The sequence below is a fragment of the Hemitrygon akajei genome, chromosome 30 (genome assembly GCF_048418815.1).
Source record: "Hemitrygon akajei chromosome 30, sHemAka1.3, whole genome shotgun sequence".
In the NCBI taxonomy this organism is placed as follows: Eukaryota; Metazoa; Chordata; class Chondrichthyes; order Myliobatiformes; family Dasyatidae; genus Hemitrygon; species Hemitrygon akajei.
Genome location: NC_133153.1, coordinates 43,979,935 through 43,993,812, shown reverse-complemented (window position 1 = coordinate 43,993,812; position 13,878 = coordinate 43,979,935). Strand labels below are relative to the sequence as shown.

The window sequence follows — 13,878 nt, the reverse complement described above, 5'->3', positions numbered from 1 at the left end:
TCAGTTTTCACTGAGGAAGACATCAGCAATATACTGGACATTCAAGGGTGTCAGGGAAGAGAAATATGCGCAGTCACAATTACGACAGAGTAAGTACTCAGGAAGCTGAATAGTCTAAGGGTAGATAAATCTCCTGGACCAGATGGAATGCACCCTCATGTTCTTAAGGAAGTAGCAGTGGAGATTGCAGAGGCATTAGCAATGATCTTTTAAAAGTCAATAGATTCTGGCCTGGTTCCAGAGGACTGGAAGAGTGCAAATCAAGTCAAGTCAACTTTTATTGTCATTTCGACCATAACTGCTGGTACAGTGCATAGTAAAAATGAGACAACGTTTTTCAGGACCATGGTGTTACATGACACAGTACAAAAACTACACTGAACTACGTAATAAAAAAAAACACAGAGAAAGCTACACTAGACTACAGACCTACACTGGACTGCATAAAGTGCACAAAAACAGTGCAGGCATTACAATAAATAATAAACAGGACAGTAGGGCAATGTGTCAGTCCAGGCTTCGGGTACTGAGAAGCCTGATAGCTTGGGGGAAGAAACTGTTACATAGTCTGGTTGTGACAGCCCGAATGCTTCAGAGCCTTTTCCCAGATGGCAGGAGGGAAAAGAGATTGTACGAGGGGTGCATGGGGTCCTTCATAATGCTGTTTCCTTTGCGGATGCAGCGTGTAGTGTAAATGTCCGTAATGGCAGGAAGAGAGACCCCAATGATCTTCTCAGCTGACCTCACTATCCGCTGCAAGGTCTTGCGATCCGAGATGGTGCAATTTCCGAACCAGGCAGTGATGCAGTTGCTCAGGATGCTCTCAATACAACCCCTGTAGAATGTGATGAGGATAGGGGGTGGGAGATGGACTTTCCTCAGCCTTCGCAAAAAGTAGAGACGCTGCTGGGCTTTCTTTGCTATGGAGCTGGTGTTGAGGGACCAGGTGAGATTCTCCGTCAGGTGAACACCAAGAAATTTGGTGCTGTTTAATGTCACTCTGCTATTTAAGGGGGCAAGGAAGCAACAAGGAAATTATAAAACTGTTAGCTTGACATCAGTGGTTGGGAAGTTGTTGGGAGTTAATTGTCAAGGATGAGGTTACAGAGTACCTGGAGGCATATGACAAGATAGGTAGAACTCAGCATGGTTTCCTTAAAGGAAAATCCTGCCTGATAAACCTAGTGCAATTTTTTGAGGAAATTACAAGTAGGCTAGACAAGGGAGATGCAGTGGATGTTGTGTATTTGGATTTTCAGAAGGCCTTTGACAAGCTGCCGCACATGAGGCTGCTAAACAAGATAAGAGCCCATGGAATTATAGGAAAGTTACATACGTGGATAGAGCGTTGGTTGATTGGCAGGAAACAGAGAGTGGGAATAAAGGTATTCCATTCTGGTTGGCTGCTGGTTACCAGTGGTGTTTCACAGGGGTCCGTGTTGGGACCACTTCTTTTTACGTTGTATATCAACGATTTGGATAATGGAATAGATGGCTTTGTGGCTAAGTTTGCTGATGATACAAAGATAGGTGGAGGGGCTGGTAGTGCTGAGGAAACAGAGAGTCTGCAGAGAGACTTGGGTAGATTGGGGGAATGGGCAAAGAAGTGGCAAATGAATTACAATGTCGGAAAGTGTATGGTCATGCACTTTGGTAGAAGAAATAAATGGGCAGACTATTATTTAAATGGGGAGAGAATTCAAAGTTCTGAGATGCAACGGGACTTGGGAGTCCTCGTGCAGGATACCCTTAAGGTTAACCTCCAGGTTGAGCCGGTGGTGAAGAAGGCAAATGCAATGTTGGCATTCATTTCTAGAGGAATAGAGTATAGGAGCAAGGATGTGATGTTGAGGCTCTATAAGGCACTGGTAAGACCTCACTTGGAATACTGTGTGCAGTTTTGGGCTCCTTATTTAAGAAAGGATGTGCTGACATTGGAGAGGGTTAACATATGAGGAACGTTTGACTGCTCTTGAACTATACTCCTTGGAATTTAGAAGAATGAGGGGAGACCTCATAGAAACATTTCGAGTGTTGAAAGGCATGGGCAGAGTGGATGTGGTAAAATTATTTCCCATGGTGGGGGGAGTCTAGTACGAGAGGACATGACTTGAGGACTGCAGGGCACCCATTCTCAGAACAGAGATGTGAAAAAAATTTTTTAGCCAGAGGGTGGTGAATCTATGGAATTTGTTGCCACGGGTGGCAGTGGAGGCCAAGTCATTGGGTGTACTTAAGGCAGAGATTGATAGGTATCTGAGTAGTCAGGGCATCAAAAGTTATGGTGAGAAGGCGGGGGAATGGGACTAAAGGGGAGATTGGATAAGCTCATGATGAAATGGCGGAGCAGACTCAATGGGCTGAATGGCCGACTTCTGCTCCTTTGTCTTATGGTCTAAAACATCATCAGTTTATTTATTTCTATAGAGGCTACCTGACCTGCTGAGTTCTTCCAGTACTTTGTGTGTGTCACACAGATTTTGCTGCTGAGAGTTGATTACCTACTTAACTAACACATGTTCTTCTAGCAACAACACACACAAAATGCTGGTGGAACACAGCAGGCCAGGCAGCATCGATAGGGAGAAGCGCTGTCGATGTTTCGGGCCGAGACCCTTCATCAGGACTAACGTCATGTTCATAACTTCGTCATGTTCTTCTAGCCTTGTTATGGAAGCAATGGCATCCAGAACTTCTTAAAGATGAACGAAGAAAATATAAAGCAGATGGTATGATAAGGGAATTACAGCAGAAATATTGTCCCTATGTAATAATACATTTCTTGTGTTGCTGAAGTAAAAGCTCTATCACTTTGCACTTCTTGTATTAAAAATAAAATGCAACTAAAATTGAGACTGTGGAAGAATTGCTATTGCTGCTGAAATGCTCTGCTTGCAACTTTGCAGGTAACACTCTCTCCCACTCAGGTTACAATCTCACATTTCCCAAGCAGGTCACACATCCTGAAGAAGGAGCAACTTCTAACCTGGTGCTTCAGGTGCTTGGGTCAACGGTGCCGATGCTTCTGCCAAGGCAGCTAATGTAGCCAACACCGACGTAGAGGAATTCCCAAATTGCACTGCAGAAATGCCCGACTCTAAAATTTAAAGAACAAATTTTACACGGTTCTTCCCAGGTAACAAATAGCAAGAGTTTTTTTCAGTCTGGAACAGAAAGCACTTTAAAAATGCTTTGTTTTTCTAAATAAATGATGATGGGTATTGATAGGGTAAATGCCAAATTCTTTTTTCTCCAGAGGTTGGCTGGGACTAGAGGCCATAGGTTAAAGGTGAATTGTTTAAGGGAAATATGAGGGGAAAATTCTTCACTTAGAGGGTTATGAGAGTGTGGACTGAGTTGCTAGTGCAAGTAGTGCATGCAAGCTCAATTTCAACATTTAAGAAGTTTCAATAGATACATGGATGGCAGGGATATAGAGGGCTATGGCCCAGGAGCAGGTCAATGGGACTAGGCAGATTAAATGGTTCAGCAGGAACTTAGATGGGCTGAGGGGCCTGTTTCTGTGCTGTACTTTTTTTTAAATAATTTTTTTATTGAATTTTCAAATAGGTTACAGAAAGAAAAAAATTGTCAACCCTTCCCCCCTCCCCCCTAACATATCCCTATAGAAAAAAAAGAGAAGAAAAAAGAAAGAAAGAAAGAAAAAAGGAAGAAAGAATGCCTGGATATCGGAAGATCCCCACATGCTCCATGGAGTTCATAATAGCTTTAATATGTATATTTATTTATTTCCCCAGATAACCAATAATTTTATCTTTGGAGCACCTATATATTTAATCCTATCTTTTGTAAATAAGGGCACCAAATTTTCAGAAATATTTCATATTTATCTCTTAAATTATAAGTAATTTTTTCAAGTGGAATGCAGCTAAAAATTCCATTCTTCCAACGATCTATACTTAAGTATGAATCCGATTTTCAAGTAACTGCAATAGCCTTTTTGGCTACTGCCAAAGCAATTTTTATGAATTCTTTCTGATATTTATTCGATTTTATCTCTTCAATATCGCCTAGTAAAAATAATGTTGGATTATGTGGAAATTGTATTCCAATAATTTGTTCCAGTAGAACTCTTAAATTTGTCCAAAAAGGTTGAATTTTAAAACAAGACCAAGTAGAGTGTAAAAAGGTACCAATTTCTTGATTACATCGGAAGCATTGATCAGATAAATTTGGGTTTAATTTATTTAATTTTTGTGGTATAATATATAATTGATGTAAAAAATTACATTGCACTAGTCTTAGCCGGACATTTGTTGTATTTGTCATACTGTCAAGACATAGTCTTGACCAATTTGTTTCTTCAATTTTAATATTCAAATCAGTTTCCCATTTTTGTCTTGACTTATGAATTCCTTGTTTAATTGCCTGCTTTTAAATCAAACTATACATACAAGAAATAAATTTTTTAATTTTTCCTTTTTGAATTAAAATTTCTATTTCATTAGGTTTCGGCAATAACATTGTTTGACCCAATTTATCTCTTAAATAAGCCCTTAATTGAAAATAACAAAAAAGAGTGTTGTTTGATATTTTATATTTATTCTTTAATTGATCAAATGACATTAATATACCTCCTTCAAAACAATCTCCTATATATCTAATCCCTTTTTGAAACTAGTTGAATAAAAATGTTGGTTATCCATTGTAAAAGGCATAAGTTTATTTTGAATTAAAGGTCTCTTTGCTAATAAAGATTTCTTTATCTCATCATCAACATTTATCTTATTCCATAAATCAATCAAATGTTTTAATATAGGAGAATCTTTCTTTTCCCGTATCCATTTAGATTCCCACTTATATATAAAATCTTCTGGTATATTTTCTCCTATTTTATCTAGTTCTATTCTAATCCATGCCGGTTTATCTTCATCAAAAAAAGATGCAATAAATCTAAGTTGATTTGCTTTATAATAATTTTTAAAGTTTGTAAGTTGTAACCCTCCTAGGTCAAATTTCCATGTCAATTTTTCCAACTATATTCTTGACATCTTACCTTTCCAAAGGAACTTCCTCACACATTTATTTAACTCTTGAAAAAACTTCTGCGGTAATTGTATTGGTAGTGTTTGGAATAAATATTGTAATCTAGGGAATACATTCATTTTTACAGCATTTACTCTGCCCACTAATGTTATTGGTAACATCATCCATTTATCAAGATCTTCTTGAATTTTTTTCAATAATGGTAAATAATTTAATTTATATAAGTTCTTTATATCATTATCAACTCTTATACCTAAATATTTTATACCATTTATAGGCCATCTAAATTGAGTTATTAATTGACATTGACTATAATCTCCTTTAGTAAGGGGTAGAATTTCACTTTTATCCCAATTTATTTTGTAGCCTGATATTTTCCCATATTCTTCCAATCTAGAAGATAATTTACGCAGCGAATACAATGGGTTTGTTAAATGAAGCAAAACATCTTCAGCAAATAAATTAATCTTATTTTCCTCCTGGTTAACTCTGAAACCCATAATATCTGGGTCTGTTCTAATTAATTCAGCTAATGGTTCTATCGCCAACACAAACAAAGCAGGTGATAATGGACAACCTTGTCTAGTTGATCTTGTTAACTGAAATGATGTTGAAATTTGACAATCTGTCATTACGTTAGCTTTGGGATTAGTATTTAAGGTTTTAATCCATTTTATAAAAGATTTTCCTAACCCATACTTTTCCAATACCTTAAATAAAAAATCCCATTCCAATCTATCAAATGCTTTTTCTGCATCTACAGCAACTGCCACACTCATTTCCTCCCTCTTTTGTGCCAGATGAATTATACTAAGTAACCGAGTTACATTATCTGCCGATTGTCTATTTTTGATAAATCCTGTTTGATCCATATGTATTAATTTTGGTAAGTATTCTATCAGATAAAATTTTTGCTATTATTTTATAGTCGGTGTTCAACAAAGAAATAGGTCTATATGATCAACAACACACACAAAATGCTGGTAGAACACAGCAGGCCAGGCAGCATCTATAGGGAGAAGCGCTGTCGACGTTTCGGACCGAGAACCTTCGTCAGGACTTCTCCTTATAGATGCTGCCTGGCCTGCTGTGTTCTACCAGCATTTTGTGTGTTGTTGTTTGAATTTCCAGCATCTGCAGATTTCCTCGTGTTAGGTCTATATGATGTTGGCTTTAAAAGATCTCTATCTTTTTTTGGCAATACTATTAAAATAGCTGTCGAAAAAGATTCTGGAAGTTTATGCATTCTTTCCGCTTGGTGTATTAACTCCATAAAAGGAGGAATTAGTAAATCTTTAAACTTTTTGTAAAATTCAGGCGGAAAACCATCTTCTCCTGGGGATTTATTACTCTGAAGTGATCCTAGAGCTTCTTCGACCTCTTTTAATGTAAAAGGCATATCTAATCCCTTCTGTTCTTCCAAATTCAATTTTGGAAGAGTTATTTGTGATAAAAACCTTTCTATCTCAACATTATCATTTTGTGGTTCTGATTGATACAGTTCAGAATAAAAATTCTTAAAAATTTAATTAATTTCTAAAGGTTTATAAGTAATTTTATTTACACTTGTTCTAATTGCATTTATCGTTTTGGAAGTCTGGTCTGTTTTTAACTGCCAAGCAAGAATCTTATGTGATCTTTCACCTAGTTCGTAATATCTCTGTTTAGTTCTCATAATTGCTTTTTCTGTTTGGTATGTCTGAACTGTATTATATTGTAACTTCTTGTTAACAAGTTGTCTTCTTTTTTCTTCTGTCATATATCTTTGAGATTCTTTTTCTAATTTTGTAATCTTTTTCTCCAATTGATCTGTTTCTACCATATATTCCTTCTTAATTTTAGAAGTATAACTTATTATCTGACCTCTCAAATATGCCTTCATTGCTTCCCATACTATAAATTTATCATCAACTGAATGTAAATTTGTATCTAAAAAAAAGAATCTGCTTTTCCATGAAATCACAAAAATCTTGACGTTTTAATAATATTGAATTAAATCTCCATCTGTAAATCGATTCCTCTTTATCCATCATTATCATTATCATTATCAAGGGGGAAATGATCTGACAATATTCTTGCTTTATATTCCATATTTTTCACTCTGTCTTGAATATTCGTTGATAATAGAAAAAAATTATAGGCGTGAATAGGCTGTTTCCATTGAGAGTAGGGGAGATTCAAACGAGAGGACATGATTTGAGAGTTAGGGGGCAAAAGTTTAAGGGAAACACGAGGGGGTATTTCTTTACTCAGAGAGTGATAGCTGTGTGGAATGAGCTTCCTGTAGAAGTAGTAGAGGCCAGTTCAGTTGTGTCATTTAAGGTAAAATTGGATAGGTATATTGACAGGAAAGGAGTGGAGGGTTATGGGCTGAGTGCGGGTAGGTGGGACTAGGTGAGATTAAGAGTTCGGCACGGACTAGGAGGGCCGGAATGGCCTGTTTTCCGTGCTGTGATTGTTATATGGTTATATTAAGTTTTATGTCTATTTGAATAAAATGAATAATCTCTTTCTTTTGGATTAATTCTTCTCCATATCTCAATCAAATTTAAATCTTTCATCAATGATAAAGTTAATTTTGCTACTTTTGATTTTGTAACAACCTTTGTTGATCTATCTAAAACTGGGTCTAAACAAAAATTAAAATCTCCACCTATATTTTGTCATATGCGTCAGTCAAATTCAAAAAGGCCTCTTGTATAAATTTTACATCATTTTCATTTGGTGCATAAATATTCATAAGAGTCCATAGTTCTGAAAAAATTTGACAATGTATAATTACATATCTCCCCGCAGAATCAATTAATACATTTTGTATTTTAATTGGTAAAGTTTTATTAACCAAAATTGCAACTAACCTCACCTTTGAGTTTAATGAAGCTGCAATAACATTTCCGACCCAATCTCTCTTTAATTTCTGATGTTCTATCTCTGTTAAGTGTGTTTCTTGTAAAAAAGCTATATCTATTTTCATTTTCTTAAAATTCTTTTTCTTTTCACCAGTCCATTAAGCCCATTAACACTAAAACTTTAAAAATTCAGTAAATTAGTCATTATTTTTAACAGGGTTACTCCAATCTATAATAATACCTAATCTTTCAACTTTCGTAGTACCTTGGGAAATCTTTTTAAAATTCTTCATGTTGCTATGTGTCTCCCCCACCCCCCCCCCCCCCGATTGTCCAGGCAAAGAAAGATAAAAGAAAAATAGATTATAAAGAAAAAAATAACAAAATACCCCCCTACTAATGTTGTGAATGAAAAAAAAACACATTAACCCCCTCCGTTGTACGGGTCATGGCAATCGCCATGATTACACACGTGAATTCCGTAGCAATCGATCCGAAGCTCCCCCGTAACATAAAAAAGTATATATAAGAGAAGAAAAAAAATAATATCACTACTCTCGATTAATATTTCTCAAATTTTAACCTTTCTCCCCCGTATCATATAATGAATATATTTAAATATTCTTCTGTCCTTAAACATCCATCAGTTCCATTCACTGTCCCTATCTTCATCTTTGATCCATTTCACTTTTAAATCTTTGACTGTAATTAGCGAATATTTGGGAGTTCTTGTGCGAATTCTTCTGCATCCCGATAATCAGTAAAAAATCTTCTTTTTCCGTCATCCAAAAAAATTATTAGAGTTGCCAGGTGGCGCAATATAAATTTATAGCCTTTTCCCCATAAAACATTTTCACTGGGGTAAATTCCTTCTTTTTCTTCAAAAGGTCATAACTTATATCAGGATAGAAAAGAACTGTTTTCCCTCCTATCATCAATGGCCCGTTTCTCTTTCTGGCATGTTGGGCAGCCACCTTCAGGATCTTTTCTTTATCTTGATATCTTAAGCATTTTATCAAGATTGATCGTGGGTTTTGATCAACTTGAGGTCTTGGTCTTAAGGCTCTGTGAGCCCTTTCAATTTCAATTAACTGGGTTCCTTCTTCCATTTCCAAAATTTCCAGGATCCATTTTTGAAAAAAATTTATTGGATCCTCTCCCTCTATACCTTCTTTAAGTCCAACAATCTTAATATTGTTTCGTCTGCTAAAATTTTCAAGCACATCCACTTTTTCCAACAACTGTTTTCTTTCTGATGTCCAGGCAGAAATATTATCTTCCATTTTATTCACTATATCAATGGTGTCTCCCATTGTTTCTTCCAAGTTTTTAATTTTCTTGTCCATTTTGTCCTGTCTTTTCATCATTTTATCAAACATAATCTTCATATTTTTAATATCTTTTCTAATTACTTTTAATGCTTTTAATTCATGCCTTATTTGCACCAAAGTTTTTCTTATGTCTCCATCACCTCCAACCTCTTCCTGTTGCTCTTCTTTGTTTGTCTCTTCATCTTCATCTGATTTATCCAGAGAATCTGATTCCACCTCATCTTCACTTTCACTTTCAGTTCCGATCGTAGCTGGGATTTGTAGTTTGGGTTGCTCATGTTTGCGCATGCCCTTTCCTTCACGCATGCGCAAGTCCTGTTGCTCTTTTTTTTTTGGAAACGGTTGATGTTGCCGCAGTTTCCTGTTCTGTATCGCCAGAGGTAAAATGCAGTTGAGCCCGAGGCTCTTTCATAGCGACCGGCCTTGATTCTTTTCCAACTTGTGTTGTCTTCAAAGTAGTAGTTTTCTTCTGCTTCTGTTTAGGAGGCATATCTTAAGACAATCCTGAATAGTTTATAAGTAGTTTTTAAAAAGTATTTACTAACTTTTCTTCACTTAAATGTTATTTTACTGGTTTTTTACGGGAGAGCTGGATTTCCACGTCTCGATCCTATATCATCACGTGACGTCCCCCTGTGCTGTACTTTTCTATGACTCTAAATAATTTAACACAAAGGGTGGTTGACTTTGTAGTTGGGAAAGGTGGTGGAATCATATGCAATGCTTAAGGTGCAGGCACTTAAGTAGAATGATATAAACCTAATACGGTAAATGGGATTTGTATGGACGGGCAAGGAGGTGAGTATGAATGTGAACAGAAGGGCTGGTCTCTGAGCTCTATAATTCTACAACTCTATATTTAAGTTTATCCTTATTGATGAAAATAAAAATACTGGAAATCTGCAATAAAACAGAAAATACTCAAAACACCAACAGATTAAACAATATCTAATGGATAAGAGCTAATGCTTTAGGTTGACCCTTCCATCAGGATGGTCTTTGACCTGACATGCTCATTATTTTCTGCATTTGCTATTTCCATTATAAATTCTAGACTAAGTAGTCTTATCAGTAAAATAATCCTCAAGTGTGAGTGAAGTTCATGTTTAGCAGTCATCATTAGGATTCTTTTATTTTATTTCATTTGCACAGTTTGTCTTCTCCGAAATATTGATTATTTGTCAGTCCATGTGTCACTTTTCATTGATGATTTTCTGTGTGAGTACCCACAAGACAATGAATCTCAGGGTAGTATAGGCGACATATATGTACTTTGATAATAAATTTACTTCGAACTTTGATGAACGTGCAGAGGAACAATGTGACAAGGACCACATTTGCAAAAAAAGAAAAATTTGGGTATGGTGACCTCACGGGAATATGATGCAGTTAGGTGTATGGCGACAGCTGTGGACATTCCTGAATGAGGTACTGGGCATCCGGCTCTCTCTTCACTCTCAACATACAAGTTAGGAATATGAAAGTAAACCATAACCATTTGGTGCAAAGGATGACAATGAGGGGAAAGAAGAAATCAAGAGGCTGCAGTCTATCAGGAGTTCTGACTGTACCAGCAGAACAGGAGCAATAGCCATGAGAAGCATCCAAAATGACTGCAAGTACTCAGTGCATCATCAAACCAGCACTTTGCCTCTATAATTAACAGTTCTCAAAGGGACAGGCAGCACTGGTAAGACCAGTATTTGTACTGCCCATCAAAAGGCTGGGAAGAGTACCCTTTCGGAACCACTACAATTGTCTTGTGAAGGAATACTATTGAACAGTGTTCCAGGGTTTGGAGTCAGTGATACGGGACTTGGTAGGGAAGCTGCAAGTGGCAGTGCTCCCCTGCAGGTGCAATACTTACTTTCTAATGAGGAGAAATTTCTTGACTCTGTACATAGTAAACCTTTGAAATTCTCTCCCCCAGTAGGACATGGAGACTTCCATAGGAAAATAAGACATAAGAGCAGAATTGGGCCATTTAGCTCATCGGGTCTACTCTGCCATTACATCCTAGCTAATTTACTATCCCTCTCAAACCCATCCTGCTGCCTTCTCCCTGTAACCTTTGATGCCCTTACTAATCAAGAACCTATTAACTTCCACTTTAAATCTAACCCTAAACCAATGGCTTGGTCTCCACAGCCGCCTGTGGCAATAAATTTCACAGATTCACCACTCTCTGGCTAAAGAAATTCCTCCTCATCTCTGCTCTAAATGGATACTCTACTATTCTGAGGTTGTGCCCTCTGGTGCCAGACTCCCCAAAGGAAACATTCTCTCCACATCCACTCTATCCAGGCCTTTCAATGTTCGATAGGTTTCAAGAAATTTAGAACAATGAGGGGGATTTCAGTGAGCATGGGCCCAGAGCCATCAAATGCTCCTCAAACGTTAACCACTTCATTCCCAGAGTAATTCTCATGAACCTCCTCTGGACCCTCTCCAATGCCAACACAACACTTTTTAGATAAAGAGCCTAAACCTACTCACAGAATAATGCCTTATAAAGCCTTTGCATTACATCCTTGCTTTTATATTGTAGTCCACTCCATGTAAATGCTAACATTGCATTTGCCTTCCTTACTGTCAACTCAGCCTGCAAGTTAACCTATTGGGAGTCCTGCCTGACACTATATTTCATCAGTCACTTCGTGCTCTTTCTCCTGATCTGTCTAAGCCCTTCTGAAAAGTCCCTGCTCTCTCAACACTACCTGCCCCTTCACCTATCTTCATCTGTCATCCAAATCATTGACATATAACATGAAAAGAAGTGGTTCCAACACCAACCACTGTGGAACACCACTAGTCACTGGCAGCCAAGCAGAAATGGTCCCCTTTATCCCAGTTGCTGCCTCTTGCCAAAAAAGGCCAGATCTTCTATCCGTGCTAGTATGTTTCCTGTAATACCATGGGCTCTTACCTTGATTAGCAACCTCATTTACAGCACCTTGTCAAATCCAAGTAAATTTAGTGAGATTCAAAGCTAGTGAGTCTAGTGAGACTCTAGTGAGAGTCCAGAAGACCATAAGACATAGGAGCAGAATTAGGCTGTTCAGCCCATCAAGTCTGCTCCGTCATTCTATCATAGCTGATCCCAGATCCTACTCAACCCCATCCACCTGCCTTCTTGCCATATCCTTTGATGCCCTGACCGATCAGAAAACTATCAACTTCCACCTTAAATATACCCATGGACTTGGCCTCCACTGCAGTCTGTGGCAGAGCATTCCACAGATTCACTACTCCCTGGCTAAAACAACTTCCCCCTTATCTCTGTTCTAAAAGCTCGCCTCTCAATTTTGAGTCTGTGCCCTCTAGTTCTGGATACCCCCGCCATAGGATATATCCTCTCCAATGATAAAGTATGTAAAGGGGTAACACATTCAGTTAAACTATAGCAACCTGTTTTTCTGTAAGAAACTACTGATGATCAACAGATGTACTAAGCTATGCTGAGCCATATTTCTTCTTGGAGTTAGACAGTGTTTCAAGGTCCTTGTTTCTTTGTGCAGTCATGCACATAGATAAGATCAGCTCCAGCCTGTTCTGTGTATGTAAGCCATTATACCTATCCCGTAATTTGGCTCTCTGTACTGTCACATACATAGCGAAGTTTGTTTCCAGCCTGTCTTGTATGGGAGTATCTGAATGACTATATCTATTCTCTAAGAAGACCTGCCAATCAGTTGGTGGACTGAGCAGAAACAGTCACAGACTGTTCCTGTTTGAGCGACAAACTGAAGTGCCCTGGAGGCTTTGAATAAAGGGCTAATACTTATACAGTCTCTGAGTGAGTTTATCTGGATTCAACTTCCACATCTGGCGTTGCAAGCAGGGTATCAACATAGGGACTGTGACATGGAGGCGGGCTGAGTAAGTGACAGACCGAACATCCTATCTCTGGGGACCGATTGGGCCTGCAAAGACGAATTGTCTTTATCACTCCCTACCATACCAGTGTGAGTCTCTGCACCTCACCTGGACCTCAGCACAGGACCTTGATGGGACCTGGATCGAATCTGCCAAGAGACTCGTATAAATTGGACAGCTGATAGCTGTCGGGTAAAAGTTAAAATCGGGTAAGAGTTAAAGTCAAGTAAAGAAAAACCAGGAGCAGTAGACACCGTGTATGGTTTAAAAGAAAGGATAAAAACCATACAACTGGACAGATGGCACGGGTGGGGTAAAATTTGAAATTGTCTTAAGAATTAAAGTTGGGTAAACGAACAAGGAAAATTGAACAATAGACACCGTGTGCAGGTGTCGGGTAAAATTTAAAGTCGGCTAAGAATCAAGGTCTGGTAAAGAAACCAGGAGAACTGAGCAGTAGACACCGTGCCTGGTAAAAAGACAAAGACATGGGACAGGACCTATTGTGTGATAAAAATAATACAGAAACTTCACTAGGCAAAAAGTTTGAATTGTTTCATGTTTGAGCAACGAACTGAAGTGTCCTGGGGGTTTTGATTAAAGGGTTTATACTTAATACGGTCTCTGACTGAGTTTATCCAGACTCAACTTCCACATCTACATCCACCTTATCTAGTCCTTTCAACATTCGGTAGTTTTCAATGAAATATTTCACCCACCCTCCCACCATTCTTCTAAATTCCAGTGAGTGCAGGCTCAAAGCTGTAAAATGCTCCTCATTTGTTAACCCCTCCATTCTCAGAATCATCCTCGTG

General features: G+C 38.0%; 1 protein-coding gene across 7 annotated transcripts in view; it reads right to left on the bottom strand.

Annotated features, from left to right (window-relative positions):
* Positions 1–13,878, bottom strand: part of gabpb1 (GA binding protein transcription factor subunit beta 1) — a 125,469-nt gene that overhangs the window by 54,712 nt on the left and 56,879 nt on the right. For 5 of the 7 annotated variants that reach the window (XM_073032792.1, XM_073032793.1, XM_073032790.1 and 2 more), the window contains one exon: positions 2,987–3,097. The exons of the other annotated variants lie outside the window; for them this stretch is intronic. In XM_073032792.1, coding sequence (XP_072888893.1) covers positions 2,987–3,097 — 111 coding nt within the window. The remainder of the gene's footprint in view (positions 1–2,986; positions 3,098–13,878) is intronic. 7 annotated transcript variants of the gene reach the window in all.